The sequence below is a fragment of the Microtus oregoni genome, unplaced genomic scaffold (assembly GCF_018167655.1).
Source record: "Microtus oregoni isolate MIOR12 unplaced genomic scaffold, Mior012 000021F_ref0000039, whole genome shotgun sequence".
Taxonomy (NCBI): Eukaryota; Metazoa; Chordata; class Mammalia; order Rodentia; family Cricetidae; genus Microtus; species Microtus oregoni.
This window is the reverse complement of record NW_024543080.1, coordinates 22,960,057-22,986,640: the sequence shown is the minus strand read 5'-3', so window position 1 is coordinate 22,986,640 and position 26,584 is coordinate 22,960,057. Positions and strand designations below refer to the sequence as shown.

The window sequence follows — 26,584 nt, the reverse complement described above, 5'->3', positions numbered from 1 at the left end:
AGCCAGATGTAAGGGGGTGTGTCTGGTGTGTAGAACAAACAGGACACCAACTAGACTACATTCTTCTTTGCCTCATTCCCATCTGGATAAAACGCATTTTTAGGCGGTAATAGTTCCACAACGTTAAGTATTACTGACCATGCGTCTACTAACAAGTCCAAAGTCAGAGACCGTCCTGGGTGTCAGTGAAACAGCAGCTCAGGGGACACCCTCTGCTGCTGACAGTTCCCCCACAGTCTATCCATAAGCGAGGGAGACAGACCACAGTGATGGCTCAGAACTTCTCGTCAGCAAATGCTTTCCATTGTGCGAAGTTCAAGCTCCTGTCTGGGAATTTGTTTATTACAGCCTGCTAGCTGAAGGCTGAGGCTGTCTCGGCAGAAGTCTGAGATGTTACTGAAAGTACTGAGTTATGAGAGGCTGCTGCCATAGTCCCCAAGCAAGCCTAGTTCCTGATTCTTGAACCCCGGCCTTGGCCTTCCGACAGCTTTGCACTTGGCTGTTAATGTCTGTGAGGTCTTTTGGACCACGGTTCTCCAGTCCTGAGCTCCCTTTCTTGTTATATTGTACAGATCCTGTTCCAGATGTTGAGCAGCCCAAACCCAAAATTAATTCACTTCTCTTTCCCTACTTCCGAACTTATCCTCGCCTGGTTTCTGTGTGTTCAGAGAATCTCTCCTGTTCTAACAATCCCAATATCAAGCACTTCTTCTCATGAACCCCCGCCACACATGGCCAGGAATCTTCCTCTGTCATAAATACGTAACTTTCAATAAAAGAACGGCCCCGTATAGAGCCTTTTCGTTATCGAGTCTGCTCTGCCAGAATGGTCCTGTAATATTGTTAAAACTTCCTGGCTGGCCCATGGTCATTTCCGCGACCATGCAAAGGGAATGAATTGAGACAGTTTCTCTCTGAAACAGGCATCATACCCCATTTCTGCTTTATTCCCCCCCTGTTAAGATGGATTCTTGGTCACTGAGGTCTACAGCAAGCAGCGTCCACCATAGAATGCAATGCCGTCTTCAGCAACCTTAGCAATTCTCCATGAAAGGACACTGTTTGAAAGAACTTGGGATGCTGGCTTTAGAAGGGCTTCGTTTATTGGCTCGTGTATCTACTAACCCGTTCTCACTGCACCTGGCTCAAGGCACCAGCCAAGGTGAGGTCATCTAACCAGTCTACCGTTGATTCTCAGGAAGACAGAACTTATAATAAAATATAATAATAAAATAGGAGGTCTGTGACGGTACCGCAATCACAGCTCCGTCACTGGACACAGGGAACCCTTTCAGGCTTGGAGACAGCATTGATCTGGCAGGACTGCAGGCCAACAGAGACGGTGGCAGGACCAATTTACTCAATTAGGTATCACAGCCCACAGTAAGTCTAACGATGATCTCAAATCAATGATCTCACCAAAGTTCACTTCACAAGAGAAATACCTGCCATGGGGAACACAAGGATGGTATATGGTTTCCCGGGAAAGGACTACAAGGAGGGTTCACTTCAACCAGCGTAAGTCTTAGAAAAGTAACCTTGGAAAAGCCTCTTAGAGATGGAAACACATCCAGAGAGGCAAAGAACCGCGAACTCCCTCAGACTCCCCACAGCAATGACAGAAGCCATCGCTCTATGAAGGTCGTCGTGAGACTATTTTACTGACAGTTGTCCCAGGTTATACACCATTGTTCCTTGTTGTCCAGAATGCTATAGCAAAGCACAGATCACTTAGTATTCACAAGGAGAGAAATCGGAGGCCAGAGTTCTAGAATCCCATAGAAGTGCATATCCGTAAGTACCCAACCTCTGGACACTGCACTCCTGATTTGTCTCACTATTTTTACCCTGGCTAGGAAATTGATGCCTTTATTTTTTTTTTTAAAGGAAGAGAAGGGAGAACTACTGAAACAACTCAGTATTCTAGTTCTGTCTTCTCAGTCACGTGGTTGTCTGGCTGCTCTGTGGCTGGAAATGCCATGTCCACTAGGGGTCTGTGAGGCTCCTCAGAACCATGCAGGGCAGACCTGTCCTAGTCAAGGCCTCTAGACAAACAGAACTGATCAAATATAGATGGGATTTATTAGAGTGGATTGCAGCAATGGTTCTCAACATTCATAATGTCACAACCCTTCAGTCTAATGCTCTCCCAAATGAGCTACTTTGGCCCCAATACTGTGACCCTTTAATAGAGTTCCTCATTTTGTGGTGATTCCCTAAATCATAAAATTATTTTCACTGCTAATTCGTAACCTTAATTTTGCTACTGTTATGAATTATCATGTAAATATCTGTGTTTTCCAATGATCTTAAGAGACCCCTGGGAAAGGTCCATTCCACCCTGTTTGGTCGGAAGCATCACCTCCGCTCCCTAACACACCAAGGACACCTACCAACTAAAATCTGGCTTTATCTGCTACTGTGTCCCACTTAGACACTCAGGCCTCACCTGCACAACCAGGGCACTTCCCTTTCCCGTTCTTTCTGGCAGTTAATGACTCTTCCCATGACTAGCCCCATTCATAGGGATAATAATAACAATATTTTTTTTCCTAGCCACCTGCCTGCTCATCTCCCTCAAGAAACAGCTACCTGAGGTCCCCAGGATGACAGTAAACCGGATGCTGCTCCAGTCACACCTCTCACTGAGCTTGAGCCCACCAACTCCCAGGTCTCCCCTCTCCCATGTCACCCCATGCCCATCGAAAGCAGCCAGACTTGAGCCGGCACCCCTTTATCCAAGGAGTCTAAAATGTTTGGTTGAGGGGCTTCACCTCAGCTCGCTGGCTTTATCCAAAAAAGTCCAGATTGTTTGGTCAGAAGTGTCACCTCAGCTCCCTAACACCCCTTTATATAAAAAGTCCGGATTGTTTGTCTGGAGGCTTCTCCCCAGCTCCTGGCATAAGCTCCCTCCCCTGGGAGTTACCTCAGTTCAAACTCTACCTCTGAGAAAGCCCACCAAACGGTGACCTCTCCTCGGGGAGGATCAAGAAAGCCCGCCAAATGGTAACCCCTCACCAGGGAAGGTCAGGACCACTCCCACAGGCTATTTAAACTGCCCACCAGAGAATGAACATGTGGTCTCCAGGTTTTGCATCGGTCCCCCCCCCCCCAAGTTTTCCTGGGGCCACTCGAGAGCACTCCATTGTTGTGGGAGCTCCTTCCCCTCCTTCAGCCAATAGCCGCTGAGAGCCCATTGGGGCGTGGTCTCCCTCCCTTTAAAAAAGCGGCCACTTCCCTCCATTTGCTTCCGGCTCCACTTCCTGTGACTAGGTTCCCTTCCCGATTGTGTAGAGGGCTGTTGTCTGGGCTGGTGATCTGTAAGCCAGAGAGCAAACAGAGAGAAGTAGCCGCTTTTTTAAAGGGAGAGAGACCACGCCCCAGTGGGCTGATATCTCAGCGACTATTGGCTGAAGGAGCGGAAGGAGCTCCCACAACACTCCATTAAACATGGGCATCTTTAGTTCGGTCTGATTTGGTCTGATTGGGATTATTTACGTCGATGGAGAGGCTCATCTAAGAAAATACTTAACACCCCCCCCCCAAAGGGTCGTGACCCACAGGTTGAGAACCACTGACTTACAAGGCTGTGATCCCATTGGTCCAACACTGGCTGATTACTGACAGAGAATGCAAGAAGCCAGAGTTGTTCAGTCCACAAGGCTGGATGTCTCGGCTGGTCTTCAGTATAAGCCCAGGGAAGTAGACTCTAATAGGAGTGAAAGGATGAACTTGCCAGCGAGAGTGAAGGCAAGTGGGCAAAGAGCAAACACCTCCTTCTTCCGTGTCCTTTATAGAGGCTGCCCGCAGAAGGTGCGGCCCAGATTGAAGGTGAGACGAAAGGTGGGTTTTCCCACAGCAAATGACTCAGAAAAGTCCTCAGAGCTGTGCTCAGCCCCTTGGGGTTTAGTTCATTCCACATACAGTCAAAGTTGGTAACCAAGAGTAGCCATCACAACAGCAGTGAGTTAACCGCTAAGACTACTTACTTACTCCTAAGCTTCCTTCCAGGAGGCTCTCTCGGCACTCTCCCAACGCTCTCCTCCCAGCGGTCTCCTCCCAGCGCTCTCCCTGTGACCTCCCAGCGCTCTCCCTGTGATCTCCCAGCGCTCTACCAGAGCTCTCCCAGGTAGCATTTGTCTTCCAGTCTTCCAGAACTGAACCTCCTCACCCTTGGGACTATGCAGTAAATTCAAGGAGCTAAGCATCTCATCAGAACTGCACATGTGTATTATAAAGCAATTCGTTCTGATGTTGTTCTAATCTCCCTGGAGGAAACTTGCTTCTCGTATCTCAAGAACAACATTCATGTAAAAAGCTATCATGTTTGCTTTTACGGCATATAATGATAGCTTCTTCCTAATGGGAGTATTTTCTTAAGTCAGTTAATTTCCACTGGGGCTCTTCTCCTCCTTATCTTCCATGTTCCTAACTCTGATGTGTTTGTCTCTCAACTCGCTACTTTTACCAGCTTTGTGACATCCATTCTCTCAATCCCTTGAGGCCTCCTAACCAGTGAGCCCCTAAATCTTCCCCCAGTCTGCTGACTTTCCTTTCCTATTTGTCTGCTTTGGGGTGTTTGTGTTTGAACCTTTACTGCCATAACCCCTACAGCTGCTCTGAGCACCCCCATTCCTCTGGGTTTCCCCCTCACTGCCATGGTTAGAGGTTCATCAGCTTGACATAAACGAGAGTCAAGGGGCAAGAGGAGCCTCTATTGAGGTTCCATCCCGTAAGCCTATAAGGCATTTTCCTGGTTGGTAATTGACAGCCCAGTGGATCCAGTCTGGCCAGGTGGTCCCTGGTGGCAAAGAAAGCAAGCTGAGCAAGGAGAGGAGATGAAGCCAATAAGCAGCATGTCTCCATGGCTCTGATTCAGTCCCTGGCTTCAGGTTCCCATGTGCCCTGCTGCTCTGACTTCTTTAGATGATGCATTATGACATTAAAAAGTCCTTTCCTCCCTCAGTTTCTCTTGGCCACAACCTTTACTACAGAATAGAAAGCAAACCAAGACAGTTGCCTGTCTTTTAAAGCCAACACCAGGTGAACATTCCAATCTTCTCTGTCTGGATGGCAGAATGTGCTAGTGAGCCACCTGGCAGAGCTACTTGGCTGGTGAGTTCAAAGCTTCCTTCTCACACTCTCCTGTTCTCATTTTACAGAAAAAGTAAAGCCGTCATATGGAGGTTAGCACACTTTCCCAAATCTAAAGCCGTAGACCTGTTTCGTTTCTGGACTTGTTCTCCCGCCACAGAGAATTTGCCACCACCCCCATCTAAGATGGCCCTTTCCACTCTACTACAGATCCTACCACCTTGTTCAGAAGCCTTACCGTCACCCTTTTTAAGCCTCTCTCCCCACCCTTTCCCTCTCCCCTCCCTTCCTTCCCTTTTTCTCCTTCCTCCAACACTGTACCCTCTATTACCAGCTTTTTATCAAGCCTAAAAGCTTAATTAAGTCTTAGGCTAGAGGGATGGCAAGCACAAAGACCTGAGTTCAGATTCTCCAAACCCAGGTAACCACTGGGTGGGTTTGATGGCTTGTCTGTAATTCCAGCTTTGAAAGGCAGAGACAAGGGATCCCTGGAGTAAGCAGGTCAGTAAAACTGAATAATTGGCAAACTCTGGGTTTCATGGAGAGGCCCTGTTTCAATGACTGAGGTAGAAAGCAATAGAGGGTGATTCCTGACATCACCCTGGGGCCTCCTGCACAACCTGTGCACACAGAGGCACACACAGCACACACGCACACGAAACACACACATTTACTTGCACACATGCACACCACACACGTACATTCACCCACACACACTTCACACATGCACACACACATACACCTACACACTCGCACACTGCACACATACATTCACATACACACAGACACACACTTCACACATGCACACAGTGACACGCATGCAGAAGCATACACACCTGCACACCACATACACACACGAAAAGTGAGGACAGGGAATAAGCTCTAGTGTCTGCTCGTTGTATTAGAACGTCATTATGCACCCAAATGTGCTCTCTCTGAGAATTTTTTCAGTACTAAAGAGAGATGGCATCTCTTCAGTCCATCTCCACTCAGTGTGCACCAAGCATCAACCAGACAATTGCTACCCCAAAGGAATATGAACATTTACCAGTGCTAGATGCATGCAACCAGCAGTCAACTGCGAAAGTGTCCCTCACGTGAACTAAAAGCAGATTTGTTGAATAAGAGATCAGCAATGTAGGTACTTCTCAGACCAACCATCTGTCAATTCTCCATATTAGCTTCTGCTCTACCAGCGAACAAAACACTTCCAAACCATCCGTCAGAATTACTCTGGACCCAAGTGTCTTTTGTTGTGATGTTTGTTTTGAATGTCCCGGGAGGCACAGGGAAAGAGCATCTGGTTCTCAGTAAGTCTTTTCATCCCGTTCTCTGTCGTTTCATTGAAGCAAACGAGGTTCCAATAACCCAATGCCCTCTCTCCAAATGAAATTACTGAGTTCACACCAGAACACATGGTTCTGGCAAGTCAACCCTGCCCACGGCTCCTCCTCTGAAAACTGCAACAGCACCAGACAGTCCTCTCACTTCCAAGAATGGATGCTCAATCTAGAGGCTAAATACCAGCACAGTGTTTACTCTGTCCGGGAGACGAGATAATAATTACCCCGTAATGCAGACAGTATGTCATATTCATGCTCCTGCTTTCAAGGTGGCATTGTTCAGCTAAGTGCGAACTAGGAGAGAACAGACTGGAATGTTTCAGAGGCCACTTATGTAATTACCTCAACTACTAGAAGTTTAGGTGACCTTATAAAGCCATCCCTTCACCCCACCCTTATGTCTATATCTACAAATTAGAAACCAAACATTTCAATGTCTTGATACCACCACAAATGTGCAAAAAAAAAAAAGTGAAATTAGTGAAAAGAACAAACAGGTTTTTTTTTCTTTTTCTTTTTTTCTTACAAGTTCACAAAGTTTTGAGACCTGATTGCTCCCTGGATGAAGCAGCTCAGAGGGTGCCTTCTCCATTCAGCTCCCTGAAGGAAAGTTATCATCTTTATCTTAGAGGTACAAGAAAATCTTTAAGTCCTGTTTTCTTCAGAACAAGCTGGGTGGGTCATATTTTGTAATAGTCACAAACATACATACAACAGACTCCCTTTTTTCTGAGGAGGAGGAGGAGGAGGAAGAGGAGGACGACTAGGAAAACAAGGAGGATAAACACACACACACACACACACACACACATCCTTTTTGGAGATGATTTTGCCCTCATACTCCAACATTTCAATGCTGTCATTCTAGGGAAAACACAACCGACAGGCAGTTGTCCTTGAAGGCAGATACTATGCCGGAACTCTTTCTGCACACACTGGAGAGCCCGAAAGATGTGTTTCTTTTTTATCCCCTTATCTCTTTCTCTTTGTATTTTTAGAACAATGGAGATGAGGAAAGGAAGGAAAAAAAGAAAAAGGTTGGACTATCCATTCCTCGGGAAATTAAATATTTGACTTTTTATTCATAAAAAAATGCTCTAAATTTTGCATCCAGATTATGTTACCACACAGCTAAAGAAGCTGGGCACATCGTAAAAGGAAGCAATCCCTTTTTCATATAGCCAAATGGAGACTGTGGAATGTGTCCATGCCGCAGAGACTTCACTGACTCGTAGATCCTCTATCAATGGAAACTCTGTGACTTGAAGATTGAAAGCGATTGGCAACAGGAGTAGACATCTAAAATATTGGCTTTCTACAGCTGAAAATAATAAGGGAGAGCACACATGACCAAATGGATTTTATGCTCTGCAACAACCCATTTCAAGCATTTTGATGCAGAGCAAAGCATAAACAGATGTGCAGCGGTTAACCTCCTGACCCCACCTGCTGAAAGGGATCCCGCCACGCAAAGGCACGAGGAGGGATGGTACGTGTTAGATGAAGTGGCAGTTGCTTTCTGAACGCCTACAGCGGAGGATGAAATCCAAACTTAACAGGCATTACATATCTCGCCGTGTTGTGAATATTCTAGTCGGAAAAGAAAGGGAAAATCTGTGTTGAGAGCCCTCATAACAAATTGTACCTATAAGTTACAAACTGTATCAAAAGTTGATACTAGTGTGGCTTTTTCCAGGAATGTTTATTTGGAGCCTTTTCTGTGCCCAATATGATCCAGAGACACATGGATGAGGAAGACATAATCCTTGCCCTCGGGCCCACTATAGCCTCCCTCCAAGAAGACAACAAAATCACGGCTCCGGTTCAGTTTCCACACCCAGGGACAAAGTGATGCAGGCAAGTTAATTAAGGACCGCAGAGAAACAGTAAGGCAGCATTTTGCAGCAAGACAGCCATATTTCTTGACCATGCATTTCAATGAATCTCAAGGTATGTGTGTGGCGACTGAAGGAAGGGCTTTGGAGGGAAGTAACATCACTGTCTCCTGAGCAGGTCAGTTTCTTTTCCTGTGGACTCTCGTGCATTTCAAGATATTTGACTTACCTGGGCATGACCTAATAAATACTAGTAAGGAAGCAACCATCCAAGGTTTGAAGATAGCCAAGCAGTGGTGGCACACGTCTTTAATCCCAGCACTCTGGAGGCAGAGGCAGGCAGATCTTTGTGAGTTCCATATCAGCCTGCTCTACAGAGTGAGTTCCAAGACAGCCAGGGCTACACAGAGAAACCCTGTCTCGAAGGTGTGAAGGCAGGAGAAAGGGACCCTGTGAAATGTGGGGAGAGACTCCGTCTACCAAGGCAGGGGCGGTGATGAGATTTTGTAACATCCTCACCTAGAAGTGCCCAGCAGAGGCGCTCAGCTTCTTTCCTGGTACCCGCAACTATTTGTTCTTGTCTCTCAGTTCTACTAGCCCACTTCTTCCAAGTTCTAGTCCTTTCTGATGTTTGCCTGCTTCTTGTCCTTAGGATCTGTGAGGTACTAGGTCACCTACATAAATCCTTTTCTCCGGAGTACCAATTCTAAGGGGGTTCTAAAACTCAAAATCAATAGAGTCATAGCAAACATGGGCAAACTGCTAATCTCATAGGCAGCTGAAGGCAGCTTTGGCAAAAAATGTTGCCACAACCCTGAAGCCAAGGTAAGCAGTCTACTTCCTAAGGGCTTCAGAAAATACACAAGATGAGTCACTTCCCTCCTCTTCTCCAGGGTAGCCACCACAGTGTTGTCAATGATTATCTGTGTCCGTATAAATATATTCACAAGAAGAGAGACATCTCTGGAAGCAAGAAAAGGAGACTGAAAGTCAGGACCGAGTGGTGAAGGTTGATGCTAACATGGTACTGGAATCTAGAGGAAAGGGGCGGAAGGGAGTTACACCCCATCAGGACCAGGAGATTGGACCTGGGTTGGAATGAGAGCTAAGGGACCAGGGAAAAGGTCTGGGTTAGTGACTGGAGCCGAGAGCCTTAGCTATAGCTAGTGCTAAAATCTCCACAAAGACAGATTGGAAAGCTCTACTGAGTAACTCTCTAAAAGTGGTAAATATGTGGAAATTTTTAAGAAGATGAGAGAGAGAAAGAAAGGAGGTGAGTTGGGTGGGAAGAGAGGATCTCAGAGGAGTTAGAGGAGGGGAAACTTACACATAATCAGAATACAGTTTACCAAAAAAATTTCATTAATAGGAAAAATGTAAAGATTTAAAAATAAGTTTTAGAAAAGACATGAGAAATGAAAATTCCCAAGAATATCTTATAAGTAAGCATGATCAGCAAACTTACATTATGCTGCTATAGAATTCCCAAGATTTGAAATGCATGTTTAAAAAATAGATCATAATATTTACAGTGTAGATAGAGATGATGCTATTTGGGAGAGTGGAGATTGTAGGTTCTCTTCCAAGATCCATGGCTTCTCTAGACCTAGGTAGTTAACTAGGTTCCCAGAACAAGGAATGAGTTTCCTCTTATTGAGCAGTCTTAAGTCTGATTAGAGAGCTGTTGGTTACCGCATAGGTATGCATGCCACTACTGTACCCTTGGGGTTATCACACCATGTTGGCTACTGTTGTGGTCATATGACATAGATGTCATAGCTCAGTGAGAGTGTTGGTAGCTCCCCCCTTACATTCTAAATATTTCTCCTTATACCTACTCATATATGTAGTCCTCACTCTGCATCAAAGAAAATTCTCTTTGCAACAGAGAGACCAAAACAGAAAACTACCATGATCAAATGAAGAGTTGTAGAGCCGATACCAAGAGATACATCTATGGTCTAAGTCCCTCACTTAAGCTTAAGGATCATTCAGGAGGAGGGAGCTGTGGAAAAGGAGGTAGAAGTATATTAAGAGCCAGAGGGAGATTTCTGTGAGGTTATGTCTCCAAGTAATGTCAGGATGATACCCATAAAGTCTCATCAGCATGACTGTCTAAACACGAGCTGAACACAGACAAAAAAAAAATAGGCATGCTAACATGGGGGAGGTCAGGAGGCCTCAACCCTACATGAAGAATTACAGGCAACTAAGGAACACTAAAAGAAGGAAAAATAGTCTTCTCCAGGAAAGAGCACATCAATTGGTCAAACAATGCCAAATGGTCAACCCTAAAAATTTACATACATGTGCTTGCCTACTTAGAAATGTGTGTGTGTGTGTGTGTGTGTGTGTGTGTGTAATGAAAAATGAGGCCATAAATTTGAAAAAGAACAAAGAAGGGTACATGAGAGGGTTTGGGGAAGGAAAAGGAAGGGAGAGGTGATATAATTATATTATGATTCCCAAAAATCATAATATAATTTAAAAAGTAGATCCTAGACTGATGAAGCCCCCAAGGTGCCTGTCAGAAGCAAAGCAAAGCCACTGTGTATTTTCATAAGAACCCTTTTCCCAAACACACACACACACACACACACACACACACACACACACAAATGAGCTCACACACAATACAAACTGAAATCACATGAGAATGAGCTCATAAACTGTACTAACAGAGAGACTGCAAAGGGCAAACAAGTTCCAAGTCCCTGTCCTCAAGTAAGGCAGTGTGACTGGGGAGAAACCAGCCACAAATGACACAAAGACCCATTTACTAAATGCTGTGGAGATGAAGTACAAGGTACAAGGCTAAGTACGATGCCTATTCCTGTAATCTCAGTACTCCAAAAGCTGAGGCAGGAGGATTGCCGTGAGTTTGAGGCCAGCCTATTCTGGGACTCTGTCTCAAGGGAAAAAAAGTAAGAAGTAAGAGATTTATAATGTGAAAAATAATTTGCAAAACTGACTTCTACTTTTTAATAAAATGCCCAGTTCAACTAAAACAGAAAACCATTTATTATTCAAAATAGTTTAATGGCAAAGGATCAGTGAATCTTCCAAATGAATCTCAGAATTATTTCAGTCTTAGCCAAATAATTGAACATACCAGCTTCTTTCCACTGGTGTGGTTTTGTTTTTTAATATGTTAATTCATGTTTATGATATAAACTCCAATAAATGTTTGACATTTATGGTCAGAATACACAAAGTATAAAGAATTAAATAAAAATTCCTAAAATTATAAGATGTTGGTGTTGGAAAAGGAGAATTCAAGTAATCATATCCCAGGATTCTATCAATCATATTTTTCAATTTGTTTCAGCATTTTTTCACAGTTAGTAACTGTAACAATGAAACAACTTTCAAATAATTTACTTCACCGAAAATATATACCACCTTTCAACTGTCTCAGTTTTATTACCCATGTTAACGTTGTCTGTATTTTAAGTCAAAATCAAACATATAAATAATAAATATTTAGAAATATGCTTAGTATAATTAAGATGTTTGCAACAAGGTGCTTTGAACTTTGATAATATCCCTTCCCTCCAAATTTTCCATTTTTTTAATTTTGAATAAGAGTGATTTTGTGGTTTCCTGTTTCATTCAACATGGGACTGAAAATGTTGCTTAATTGGCAGAGTGCTTGTCTACCACGCACAAAACCCACATTCAATCCGCAGCACCTAACTAAATCCAGAGTGATGGTGCACACATGGAATCCCAGAATTGGGAGGATGGAAGCAGAAGGATTAGAAGGTCATTGGTTAAATAAAAAGAAACTGCTTGGCCCTCATTGGTTAGAAGATAGGTGGGAGGAGTAAACAGAACAGAACACTGGGAGGAAGAGGAAGTGAGCTCAGACTCCACAGCTCTCCTCTCGGGAGCAGACGCCTCAGAGAGACACCATGCTCCCAGCTCCCAGGCAGACGCACGCGATGAAGCTCCGACCCAGGATGGACATAGGCTAGAATCTTCCCGGTAAGCGCACCTAGGGGCGCTACACAGATAATTAGAAATGGGCTAAATTAATATGTGAGAATTAACCTAGAAGAGGCTAGATAGAAATGGGCCAAGCAGTGATTAAATGAATACAGTTTGTGTGTTGTTATTTCGGGCATAAGATAGCCAGGCAGCCGGGGTGCTGGGGACGCAGCCCCGCCGCCCCTATTTACTACAATCCTTGGTTACACAGTAGCTCATGGAATACATGAGATCCTGTCTCAAAATAAAACAGCAAACTACCTCCCCGAAACACACATGTTCAGGAAATCCACTCATTCAGGGCTTCATGATATGGTAATATCATTATTCCTTTCCATGTTCAAACTGCCTCTCTTTGGCCACTGGGAACCCATTAAGCTTGCTTCTGCATCCCTCTGACATGCCTACACCATTCCAGAAGTACTTCTTGCTTCTGTGCAAGCAAAGGTTTGGGAATCTTTGCCTCAATTTGCCCTTTTTTGTTTGTTTGTTTGTTTGTTGTTTTTCAAGATAGGGTTTCTCTGTAACAGCCCTAGTTACCCTGGAACTAACGCTGTAGACCAGGCTGGCCTCAAACTCAGAGATCCTCCTACCTCTGCCTCCTGAGGGCTGGGATTAAGGGCATGCAGAACAACTATCCAGCAATCTGCCCTTTCTTCATGGAATATTGTGTGTGTTCTATGTCTGATTCTCATACCACAGGGACCAGGACCACAATAGGCATTCAGCATTCATTAATTCCTATTGGAGCGGACACGCATACTCAGGAGAGGATCAAAGCGAAGGCAACGGTTTCAAATCAGGTTTCAAAACTCTCTTTGTATCTTCCTATTCTTTGTATTCCTCTCTTTGTATCCTCCCTATCCCCTCGCTCTTATCCACACATTCCCTACTCCCAAGCATCCCTGTGAGTCATGCCTGTACAATGCCAGCACAATGCAGGAACGTAGGAAATAAACTAAGTTTCAACTTCCCTCCTGCCTCTGTGGCCCTTGTCCCATAGTGACCCTGAAGAGTTGGTCCCCTGCACGCACTATGCTGATCTGTGGGGATAAGCTGAAAGCAGAAGTACCTGAGTCCAGATTGGGGTCAGAGGAAGGCAGTGGAGCTAAAGGTGGAAGCCTGGTTCCTCACGTAGCTTCCTCATCTCTGTCTCCAAATACAGACACAGAGTTAAGGCCCCTAGGACATTGCCGGAGCACACACACGCATGCGTGCACTGTGGCTGGAACCTCACTAGGACGTCGCCTGAGCACACACGCGCCTGTGTGCACTGTGACTGGACCCTCGTCAGGACATTGCCTGGGCACACACGCGCATGCGTGCACTGTGGCTGGAACTTTCATATTAGCAATCTGACAGCAAAAGCAACAGAAATTTCTTCTCATTCATCAAATTCCCCTAGGTAGCTTTTTTTTTTCTCATTCTTTTTTGGAGCAACTTCAGCATATGACTTTTTCTTCCCTTATAAAACCCCAAACAGTGGGGCAGTGGCGGCGCACACCTTTAATCCCAGTGCTCAGGAAGCAGAGGCAGGCAGATCTCTGAGTTCCAGGTTAGTCTGGTCTGTAGGCAAAGATCCAGGACACCCAGGGGTACACAGAGACACCATGTCTCAAAAAATAACCAACTGTTTTAATAAAGCACACACTTTTCTTTAGTATATCTGAATTTCTGGCAATACTATCTGTGCCTTTTGGGGCCATTGTTGTTGGTTTTTATTCTTTGTTCTTACTTTCTTGATATTTTGTGGGGGCCCGCCACCCCCAGCTCCCAAATCACGGCATGTAGGCTTATTCTTTCTTATGAATGCCCTGCCTTAGCTTGACTTGTTTTTTGCCAACTTTTCTTAAATTATCCTGACGACCTTTTGCCTCTGGACTTTTTTCCTTTTCTTACTTCTGTATATCTTACTTTCACTCCGACTCCGTGGCTGTTTGGGTGGCTGGTCCCTGACATCCTCCTCTCCTTGTTCTCTCTCCTGCCTCCTGCTCGTTTCCTCTTCATTTACACTCTCTGCCTGCCAACCCTGCCTATCCTTGCTCCTGCCTCACTATTGGCCATTCAGCTCTTTTATCAGTGTTTTAGACAGGCAAAGAATCACAGCTTCACAGAGTCAAACAAATGCAGTATAAACAAAAGCAACACATCTTCACATCATTAGACAAATGCTCTTCCGCATAAACAAACATAACACACTTACATTAATATAAGATAATATTCCACAACGGGCCATTATTAAGGAAAGTAAGGGTTCTGCATATACAAGCACTGCAGGACCAAGACAGCAATAAATAATGAAAACCACTATCACACAAGAAATTTACTCTGTACTAACATGCTGGACAAAAGGATGGTTCTCATCCAGGACCAGATAAAACAGGAGCTAAAAGATTCCAATACTGTGTGTGGGAAAGGCCAATTTGGACATATTTTCAGTGTTTGTCTGTGTGTTTTAGAAACATAAGTGAAAGGACAACAAACTTTCTAATGGGAAGATCTCCTTTTTAAAAAAAATGAAATGAAGGGGCTGGAGAGATGGCTCAGTAGTTAAGAGTACTGGGTGCTGCTCTTCTGGAGGACCCAGGTTCAATTCCCAGCATCTACATGGCAACTCACAACTATCTATAACTCTAGTTTGCGGGGCTCTGACACTCTCACACCAACACACATAAAATAAAATTAAATAAATTTTTTTAAATGAAATAAACAAGGTGAAGGGCACATCCCTGCAGCTGCAGCACACAGGGAGGCTGAAACAGGAGGATCTAGAGTTCAGGACCAGCCTTGGTTACATAGTGATGTCCTATCTCAAAAAACAATGAATTGACCCATCTATCCATCCATAAATACATACAGGTTTGATTTTTAATTAAAATATTTTTTAAATAGTCCATGTATTTCATTTTCTTCCACTGGAAGGATACTTCCCCAGAAGAGGTCTTTCTTCCCCTTCGTAATTTTTCTGTGTTGGATTGAACCAGGCCTTCTACACGCTAAGAGTTCTACTGTCTTCATCACACTGCCAGCCCTGAAGGAGGCCATTTATTCCCGAAGGGGTAAGAGGGTGAGCAATTAACCCCCTTTCATTTTAAACAGCTTGGGACATTCAGTGTCAGTGTTACACAGAAGGCAGGGTAAGAGACATTACGGCCAAATTCATCAAAGCTAGGATGGGACCACAAAAGCCAGGTCAAGAGAACAAGCGACCCTTCCCTACTAGGCAAAGAAAGTTGGATGCAGGGAGCAGCCCCTCGGTCACTGCTGCCTTGAATGGCTCCTTCCACCCCTACCCCATCCCTAAGTGGACAGCTGGGTGTGAGAGCTTGGCAGGGGCCTCCCGAGAACTATTATTAACCTGGTAGTCTCTGCTTATAGACTTTCCACTGGGGTAGCCCTATGTCCGGAAAACTCACTCCAGCTGAGAAATCTGAGAACTCAGCAGATCTGTGGCAAAAGAGGTATTTTTAGCTGAAAAGTGGGGAGCTCGGGGCTTTCGCCTGCTTTGGACCTGAGAGTGGGAGACACAAAACAGAAGAAAGTTTTAGGGCCAGCAGCCAACCCCTAAGTTCCCTAGTGACCAGTGAGCTCGCTAATGGGAGGATTATGTGACTGGACAGAAAGGCCATTGTGGGTCTCTCTCAGCAATATCCCTCGGCACAGAGGTGTCACACTGAGCTCTTCCTGAAGGTCAGATATCCATCAGTAGTGCCCAGGACGTGATGGACTAAAGACTTTGAGCCTTGTCCTAGACACACCAAGCTAGAAACTGACAGAGGGCCTGACAGCCCCGGGAGACCAGGCCCTCCAGATGATCGCCTGCTGGCGCTTCATTTGAGACCATGGCTAACATTCATAGACTGATGCTCTAAACCTACTGATTTTCTTAGCAATGCATATATAATATCCATGCCTAGATGAAGCAGTCCAGGGGAACATGTCGAGAGAAGACCTGAGAAGGATGCTAGCGATAATGTATTCATGATGCATTCGTTTCCTATCCCATGAGTACAAAATACCACAGGCTACATGGAATAAAGCAATGTTCTCTTTCCTTTTGGAGACAGAAACCTTAAATCAGTCTTATAGGGCTGAGTACACTCTGTACACTATGTACACTAGGCACACTATGTACACTGTGCACACTATGCACACTCTGTACACTATGTACACTATGCACACTATGCACACTCTGTACACTATGTACACTCTGTATACTATGTACACTATGTACACTCTGTACACTATGTATACTCTGTATACTATGTACACTATGCACACTCTGTACACTATGTACACTATGAATGCTGAGTACACTATGCTTAATCAAGGCAGCCTCAGGGCTGCTTCCATTGAAGGTACAGAGGGAAGACTATATACCTGCCTTTTCCAGCTGTGGCAGCAGCCTGCATTCTTTATCTAGTGGTCCCTTCTTGTCCCTTCAAAGCACAACTTCCCCACCTTCACCAGTAATCATATCACTGAGTCAAAACCCTGACCCGAGGCCTTGTCCTCAGAGGCCTGTTCTAATCACATCTCCCACACCCCAAGATAAGCCTGGATGGGCTGACTTCTCCAAATCATCAATTGAGCTACTCCGGAAACCTTCCTTTTCCAAACAACTGTATTCCCAGGTTCTTGATTATGCATCAACAGCCGCTGGGTAGCTCTGTATGACCCAATGAGATACACACTAGCCATGAGCATGGAGAACTTGGAACGTTTCTTATTTGAATTTACACTAGATAGAAGAGTTGCCAAGCATAAGGATTTGTTACAAGAAAAACACGGTAAAATATTAAATAACTATATTTGTTACACGTTAAAACTATAAAATGTTGGATTTTTGAGCCCTAGAAAATAAACTCAGTTCATCTGGTTCTGTTGGAAGCGCACCAAGAGACGGCATCGGTGGCTACTGTGTCTCTGTTGGACACAGCCTGCATTATCGGTGGCTACTGTGTCTCTGTTGGATAGAGCCCGCATTAACTTCTGATTGCTTTTGCTTTTTTGTCTTGCTCATGGGAGAAACTTATCTCTGAAAAGCAACATTTCTTCCTTTAATCTCCTTTGGGAGAACAAGTGACTTCCTAGCACGCATATTTCTTATCAAGAGGGATGTTGTTCTAGGACACACACAGCGAAGCATGCCACCTGGAAATAGTAGCAGCGAGGAAAAGACAACAGCTACACAGAAAGTCTCAGGAAGCCCTCCTTCCCAAGACCTCACCAGGAGCCTACGAGAGAAGTACTGTATCTCCGGGAAAGGGACTTTTAGAGGGACCCCAGCCAGCAGGTGATGAGAGAGAGAGAGACTTCAGCAACTCTCCACGGTCCTTGTACCCAGGGCTGCCTGAAAGACTATCCCGGCTCAGGCTGAATGATATATATCGCTAACCAGACTCCCTCTACTTACCAAATTGTTTTATTCCCAACCTTCCTAAATTCCAGAGACCCCAGAATTCTCCTTCATTACTTGATAATTTGACTTCTTTGCTATTCTGAACACATTTTGTTTATTCTGTCCTATTTCATAACTTGAGATACATGGCTATTTAAGGAGGGGCGTTTTCCTCAGGTGCCAAGTTCTTCCTCAGTGATACCCTGGAACCCACATCTCTCCTGACTTGATGCTGGGCCAGGTGGTGGAAGACTGTTTCTATAACTGCCTCCTCTCCCTTCCTCCTGCCTCCCCGTGCCTCACACCCAGTCACAGTTTCAGTCCTGACCTGTGGCCAAAGCAGCGACCCTCAGAGACACCAGGGCTGCAGTGGTCTACACTGCTGGCCAAGTTTGCTCTGATTGGGTTTCCCTGGGTGCTGAACAGGCAATTTTGCCTTTGGCTGAGGTTCAGGATAATAAGCGCCAGAAAACATTCACTGAGAGGAAAAGCAAGCTGAGGTCTGTGTGGGGCGTTGTCTCCTGGCAGCCCTCCTGGGGCACTCCCCTCATCCACTTCCCACAGAGTTCCTGAATCCTCCCTTGGAATTTCCTGAGGGACAGCAGGGATAAGGACACCTCTTGTTCTAATGAGGTGATTCTGGATTCCTGATGGGCCCCTAAATAGCTCCAGGACGGGGCTGGTTGCCAGAAAGACCTGACCTTGATCAGAAGTTGGCAGTTTTCAGTCCCCTGGACAAAGCTGGGTGCTGGAAATTCAATTACCGATCAATTGTGCCTGTTCGATTAAACCTCCATAAAAGCCCCTGAATGCTGGGGATTTAGAGAGTTTCTGAGTTATTTAGCCAGTACATCCACATGTCAGAGGGGTTCACCCACACCGTACCGTACCCCTTCTCCTGGCTGATCATTTGTGCCCTTTATCAGAAATCATGAGGTTTAAGAAAAACATCTTCCTGAGCTCCGTGAGCCATTCTCCCAAATCACCGCACCTAGAGAGTGGCTGTGGGATCTCCACGGCTCACAGCTCATCAGTCAGAAGTCAGGTGGCTGGGAACCTGCCACCAGTATCAGGAGGGAGCGGAGCACTGAAGGACAAGCCCTTTAGCTCCAGGTAGATTGTCAGAATCACTGAGCTGGTGTCAGGGAGTTGGAGAAGTGGCATTATAAAAAGCCATGCATCTGATGTCCGGAGAAAAGAGCACACCAGCCCATCAGCTGTCACCAAGGCCAAGTGGGGCAGAAGAGAGGAAATGGCACCAACCCTGCTCATTTCTCACCACCACGTTACAAGGGCAGCTCCCGGACACAGAAAATGGGACCTGGTTTCCACCCGCAAAGTCCCATGACTTCGTAGCATCCATTTAGTGCTAAACTCCCATTTCCAATCTTACTTGACTGGGACAAAAATGTCTTAAAGATAAGAGAAATATTAAGCAAATCAGCGACATTCTGACTTCCAAGCCATACAGGCATCCTGCCTACCTGGAGGATGAGGCTCTGAAACAGACAAAGGTGACCATTTCGCACTACCAACAGACGTCGTGAAAACCCCCAGCGGGAGCGCTGCACCAGAGAACGATATAATTTCTATCGTTGGAGTCCACGTGTTCTCCGGGGGTGGAATAAAGCTCCTCAGTGGAGCACCTAATTAGCTCGTTGGCTCCTGCCAAGAGGACAAGAGAGCACACATCCTTAACACAGGACCGCACTGTGAACCGTAAGAAAAGTGCACAAAAGGCACCAGGGTTTTACGGCACATTGCTCTCTGTATTCTTGTGTTCACCGAGGTCACTGGGTGAAGATCAGGGCGGCTGACATGGAATCTTCACTCGGGTATCTCTTCCCCATACTCCTGTTGCAGTTGAGTGCTTAGTCAAGTTGAGCTTCCCAAGTGCATGGAACTTCATTTTGTTCATCAATAGATCCCCATGGGTCTAGTTCCCTGCCTGGCATATAAGCTCTTGGCAACTGGATGAAAGAATCTATTCCTGTCCAGGTCAAGCTGTGCCCATGAGTTCTTCAAAGACCCAGCACCTGCCAGCCCCTGGGGAGCTGTGTTGCCCTATCTGGAAAAAGCCACACCGAACTATTCGCAGAGAGATCTTTCACCATTCCAGAGGCCATGGAGCCCCCAAGTAAGAGCTGTCCTTCCTTCTCCATATGCATCACCGTGAGCTTTCCATAGCATCAGCACTACTCCGAATGGTGGCACAGATCACCTGCAGGGTCCCTCTAGCCCTTCCACCAACCTAATCAGGGACTGGCATGCATTAGTCACCGCCAGTTCTGAGGGGACAGACATAGAGAAATGTCCCACAGGGGAGCCGAAGGGGCAACAGCCTACGGGATGAGAGAAAGACAAAACTCACAGGCTGTGGACACCCTTCAGCAGAGCTCGGCAGACGGCAGGAGTGAGACAGGGTAGTTTGTGCCTCAAGGCATCATGGTTCTCTTTTCATAAGGACTAGAGAAAATCTTGGGATGGTAACAACCTGAAAAGGGGCGGTCGGACGTGCAGTTCTGTGCTCAGAACTCCCGGCCCAGGTAGAGAGCTCTCATTAACAGAGCATCATCTCCCAGCAGCACGGGGACTGTGTGCCTGCAAGAACAATAGACTTGCGCTGTATTTAGAGTAAGGAACTTTCTCTAAAGTTCTCAGTCTCCCTAATACCGCAATACTGCAATGCTAAGACAGTCCCTTACTTTATGGTGAGCTCCAACCATAAAATCACTTAGTTGCTAATTCATAACTACAACTTGGTCACTGAGGCATTCTTGACCGTCCCCATCCATGGAGAGAGCGACAGAGGCCAAAAGGAAAGTTCCAGAGGAGCTGGTGGTTAGGGTCACATGCTGCCTTATTTACAGTTGTCAACAAAAGCTGAAGCTATGTAAAAGACTTCAGAACCCCTGAAATGGTTCAGCGGCACAAAGTCATTCAGGAAGGGAAGCAGCAGGGGACGCTATGCAGAACCTTCACTACCGGAGGAATAAGAGGGAAGAAGGCCCGTTCCATAACGAAGAGGGCCTTCCAGCATTGCTGTCTAAACTGTAGTCAGTCACGTGTGGCTACTACACACCACTAGTGAGAGTGAAAACTTGGCTTTCAAGGATTAATTTACATTGAAATAATTTAAGCAGCTATGATGATATTATAAACCTGCAGCAATCAAAGCCATCTAGTTCTAATATAGAAACCGACCTGTGGCCCAATGGAAAAGAACAGAGCTTAGAAGACCAGTTATATGTGGTCCTTGACAAAGGTAGCAAGAACATACAGTAGGGGAAAGGGAGTCTCCCCAACATAGTGCCGGGGAAACTGGATACCCACATTCAGAAGTGTAATCATGCACCTTTATCTCAACCATACAGAAAAAGAAAGAAAGCTAGATTCAAGGCATAAAGGCCCCAAACTGCAAAACTCCTGGCAGAAACAAGAAACATTTCTCCTCGTTGGAGGCTTGGATAACAAAGCAATAGTGATAGGTTGGGATTATGACAGAACACGTGGTTTCTGCCCTGCAAGAGAAATGATCCGGAAGTAACATCAACTGTGTGGTGGAGAAAACAGTCACAAGTTAAATATCTTTTGAACCTTTGCTATCTATATGGGGAACTCCTATAATTCAATGGCAAAAGCGAATAAATAAATAATAATAACATAATTTTAAAAACAAGTAAAAGATTCATTCAGACATTTTCCCAAAGAAATTGCAGAAATGGCCGTCGGGTACATGAAAGTTGTTCAACTTCTCTAATTAGAGGCAAATCAAAACCACAGTAAGGGGGCTGGAGAGATGGCTCAGCGGTTAAGAGCACTGGCTGCTCTTCCAGAGGTCCTGAGTTCAGTTCCCAGCAATCACATGGTGGCTCATAACCATCTGTAATGAGATCTGGTGCCCTCTTCTGGCACGCAGGCACACATGGAAGGAATGTTGTATACATAATAAGTAAATAAATAAGTCTTTAAAAAAACAAAACAAAACAAAACCACAGTAAGATAGTACCTCGTTCTGGCTATGCTGTCCACGATCCCAAAACAAGAGAATAAAAGGGACTAGACAGAGACACACGGGGTAAGAGTATATATTGGTGCCGCCATTACAGGGAACGGTGTGAAAGAGCAGTGTGAACGTTCCTTGTAAAACTCAAAGGATTTGTCTTAGGACCCACCAAGCCTACTTGAAATTCTAGATGGATAGATAGATGATAGAAAGATGGATAGACAGATTAATAGACAGACAGACAGATAATATTTCCAAAAGAGTTGAAAACTGGCTCTTGAGAAAAAGCTGTTCACTGCAGTAATTGTCCATATGTTCAGGGTGTGGAAGAGCCTGCAGGTCTAATGGTGGATGAAGGGATGGTGAAAAGTGTATGGAATGCACTGTGGAGTGTTAGTCAACCATGAAAAGAAGAAAATCCTCCCATTTCTAACAAGAGGAATGAAGCTGGGCTCTTATGCTGAATGAGACGAGCCAAACACAGACTCAACACCCCACACGATCCCACTCGTATGAGGAACCTAAGAGTCCCATTCATAGAAGGAAAGAGCGGAGCAAGGTGGGTGTGGTAGAGATGTGGGAAGTGTTCACAAACGGCGTGTAATTCAAGTAGTGCCAGATGACTAAGGCCTGGAGAGCTACCTTTAAGTAGCAATGCTAAATTATATTTATAAGTTGTTTCTTGCTACCAGAGTAGATCTTATGCTAAATATTCTTATACCAAAATGATAAAAAAAAGCATAATTAAGAGAGCAGAAAGAGGCATTAGATCCATTCATGGAATTAATTGTGATGGAGGCTTCAGGGTCATAATCTTATTTCAAAGTCTAGTTGTACATATTAAAGGCATACAATATTTTTAAACATCAAGACCTCAGTGAGAAATTTTCTTAAATACTTAATGCGGCTTTATAGAATGCACTGACTATTCATATAGTTGGAGGTATTTCCTCCATCACACGGTGTCCTTGTAGGCGGAAACAGCACAATCCCCACTTTCTGAGGGAGGAAACAGATTTGGCAGGAGGACTTGACCTGACCACGGTCTGGCTGCTTTTAAAAACTTGAGCTGGAGATCTGACACCAAGCCCCGTGGCCTTTCTCTTAAGAATGCTCACTATGGCACGTTTCGTTCACTAGTTCCTCCATTTGAACCAGAGAAAGAGCAGGGCAGGGGTGGAGGCTGAAATTTGGGGGAAGAAGCAAAGCAAACCTGGTTTACCTGACCTCTTAGTGGGGACCTAGAACTTCAGTCAGTATCCCTAAGCCAGCCAGTATGGTTTTCCATTTGCCTGGACAGAATGGATGGGACAGATGGGCCTGGACACGTACTTGTTGGTTATCTTATTAAGGCAAAGATGACGGGTAAGCAATCCTTGTCTGTCTTAGACCTTTTCAGCTCTTCCTTGTCCCCAGGGAGCTCCCAGAACAGCACTGGGAGATTAATATCTTTGTGTTGAAGGACACTAGGCTAAGGGAAGAGGATGGAAGTCCTGGAGCAGCACAGAGCAGCCTTCTCAGAGTGGAGGTTGCATAATAAGGCATGGAGAGAAGACACAGTGACTCTTCCCTCTCTGGAGACACTACCCTCCCATTCTTTCCCTGACAGTGGAGGGGGTCACTAGGGCAGCTTGGTGGCACTTGCTGGCTCTGTTGCCTTGCCAGACTGAATAACCCCCTCTACTGTCAGGGAAAGATGTGGAACAAACCTCAGAGGCTGCTTTTATTAAAGGCAAAGACTCTTCCTTGGGACCTGAGGATATCTAACAGATAACAATTTAAAGAATGTCTATCTGGGGGCTAGAGAAATGGCTCAGCCGTTAAGAGCACTGACTGCTCTTCCAGAGGACCCGAGTTCAATTCCCAGCACCCACATGGCAGCTCACAGCTGTCTGAAAATCCAGTTTCAGGGGATCTGACACCTTCACACCAATGCACATAAAATAAAGATAAATAAATCATAATTTTTTTTTAAAAAAGAATATCTGCAAATGGTCTCGCCCCCTCAAGCCTGAAGCACAAGCTAGCTTTGTAGGGACATGATGACACTGTCCTTTACCAGCTTTTATGATACCTGTTCCAGATGTCCCAGAGTAGGCACCTCAAAATTCATGGTGGTTGCCTTGAACCCGGCCAGGAACAGTGAGACTCACGGAGAGAGCGGCCCCATGGTGAGACTGGGGAGCAATTGCAACACAGCAGCAATCACCCCGTTCTGGGAACTGATGCTACACTGGATGGCTTCCTGAAGCCTCACACCACACACACACACACACACACACACACACACACACACACACACGCAATCACGCACGCACGCACGCACACGCCGAACTAAGATGATAATCACCCAGACTACAGTGAACCTAACTGCATTTGTGTGTGTGCCTTGCCCCTGTTTAATCCTGAAGTTATGCAGTACCTCCTCCTCGGCCTCCTTTCTTTCCAATATGGCAGATACAGGGCCCTGGTGCCCACTCTGCTATCGCTGAGATTTCTGCAACATGAAAGTTTATGGTGGAATCTATTCCGTGTCTTAAAAAAATTGCTCATTCTTGGAAATCTACTTGAAGAGATTACTAAAGAATTTCTTCCCTCCTCCCCTTACCCAACTGGAAGGACAATTTAGGCTTTTATTTATATTGTAACCCTACCCCACAAGGAACTTTCTGGAATGGGTCCCTTCCCTACAAAAGCTTCAAAGCTTCCTGGGGCTTAGGTTACTCCATGTTTCCCGCACTCTAAAGACACTTCATACAGTGAAAACGCTCGGTTTAAGGAGGAATCCACAGGTCTTCACTGTTCCAGTGACTAGGTACTTAGCAACCCCAGAACCCTGCTTTCAGAAACTGATTTCGAGCAATCTCATACAAGACTAGGGAGTACCAGGCAGTCAGCTAATGTTGACGGTATTGTGATTGACGTACATACCCCCAAAGCCTAGGGTTTTGTTGTTTGTTTGGGGGATTTGCCAAAATTAACATTTGCCGTACTTCTAACTTCATCTCTGCCAAAATGAGTCCTAGAAGGACAATTTGCGGTGGTGCCTGGTTGGGCTCCCTTTTCTGGTGGCACTCTCGGATTCTCTTGCAGACTTCCGAGTTCATCGGTGGATTCCTTCAAATCTTAAAAATGGAATAACTATAAAGCACAGACGTGGACATAGAGACTCTTGGAGCCTTGTACCGCAAGCCTCCTCAGCGCCTTGCTCTGGGAAGCTTCAGTGAGAGTGGATTGCCAGGACGGGACAACCTTCCAGAGAAGCTAGAAACTGAGACCCCCAACTCGCTCCCCAAAATGGGAAGCCGCACAGAGCGCCCACACTGCCGTCCTCCGGCCTCCAGAGCACCCGCGTGGAAATCCCGGACCGAATTCTAGCAGGACCTGACGGGACACCTAACCACCCTTCTCCCCACCGACACTGACTGGTCCTATCTGCCTCTGCGCAGCTGGGACCCTGGCAGGAACCAGCAGGTTCCAGGACCCTAATGACTCCGCAGCCAAGGGTAGCTGCAGCCTAGACTGGGTTTCCTCAGGCTCGGGTCAGGGGAACGCTCTGCAGTGCCCTTCCCTTTCTCTGGAGAATGTAGCAGCAAGGCCACCTCTCCTCGGGACTGCGTGAAAACTCGTCCCAAATCCCAGCAGCTCAATGCCTGAGGCGCAACCCGCGGACAGGCGCGTGCTTCAGGAACCGGTACCCTCCCGAGGGAAAGTTTGCGAGTTTTCCCACTACTCTGTTCTGCGGTCCCAACGCACGGGACCGTTCCGGGGTGCTGACTGGCCCTCAGTAGGGGAAGCTTCTGCAAACGGGACCCAGGCACTGCGCAGCAGCCCGGCTGAGTGTAGTGGGGTTGCAGGCTTACGTCTGGGGCAGGCGGGGCTCCGAGGCTATCCTTCCAGCTGCCGGGAGCCTGGAACGTGGGCCCGGAGAGGAAGCCACCGGTCCCCGAGGGACCGGATCCGACGGCTCCACCTGCAGCCTTCCCCGGAACACGCGCGCAGCCAAGCCCACTCGGTGCTTGGAGAGCGGCAGTAGGAGGGATTCTGCAGGAGAGGTAGCATCGCCCGGGACAGGAGCAGCGGGCTCTCCGCACTGAGTTGACCGGAACGCTGAAGAAAACCTTGCCCATGACTGCCTGCGTCCCCGACGCCAGGCCACCAGAGTGGAGGACCGTCCGCCTGGGAACCGGCTTCAGGGCACTGAGCGTGCCACCGAGAAGTCCGTACTCACTGTCCCAAGGACAGGAAGGAGGTGGCACCCGATGAAGGAAGGGACTGGGAGAGAAGGGTTGAATCTGAAGTCACCAGGACTCAGGCACTCAACCTGTGCGCGAGAGGAGCGCGAAATGTGGATCTTACCCTCTTTGGGGCGCTAGCTCGGCGACCGTGCTCTTCCGGAGCAAGGGCGGGGGGCCGTTTCATGAACATGTTTTTCTCCGTCCACTCTTATCTCGGTAGCTTTTCTCAGCTCTATAGAAGAGGCTCTACGGGTGTCTTTCTCTTCACTAGGAGTGAAGTTGTACTCAGGGGAAAGAAGCCCCATATTTTGTCTCCTTGGCAGACCCCACCCGCAGACCACTCCCTCCCTCCACTCACGTCGCTGGGTCCTACCCATAACCCTTAATGACAGTTCCTTCATACCCACCCCGCCTTCAAAAAAAAAAAATTCTTCTAAGGCAGATGGGAAGTCAAGAGTCTGCCGCCCCAATCCTCCACACCAGGAAAAAAAAATTAAACTACAGGACAGGAGCAGCAGAGGTCAGAACTTGTTGTAGAATGACAGTGAACTCTCCTGATCACGCCCCAGGCCACTCCATCCCTTCAGGCAGCTATCTAGCCATGCAAGTACCAAAATGACTGCCACAGACACTAACAATTCAATGCCAAGTTTGTTTTGTTAAAAAAGAGACGGAAG

At 46.2% G+C, this 26,584-nt stretch overlaps 1 protein-coding gene across 2 annotated transcripts in view; it reads right to left on the bottom strand.

Moving 5' to 3' along the window:
* Window positions 1-26,162, bottom strand: part of Corin (corin, serine peptidase) — a 193,529-nt gene extending 167,367 nt beyond the window's left edge. The window contains exon 1 of one of the 2 annotated variants that reach the window (XM_041671466.1): window positions 26,029-26,162. In XM_041671466.1, coding sequence (XP_041527400.1) covers window positions 26,029-26,097 — 69 coding nt within the window. In that variant the 5' untranslated portion in view covers window positions 26,098-26,162. Of the gene's footprint in view, window positions 1-25,532; window positions 26,001-26,028 lie in introns of those variants that run through there. The other variant, XM_041671465.1, reaches the window with a different exon arrangement.
* Between the last annotated feature and the right edge of the window lie 422 nt (window positions 26,163-26,584).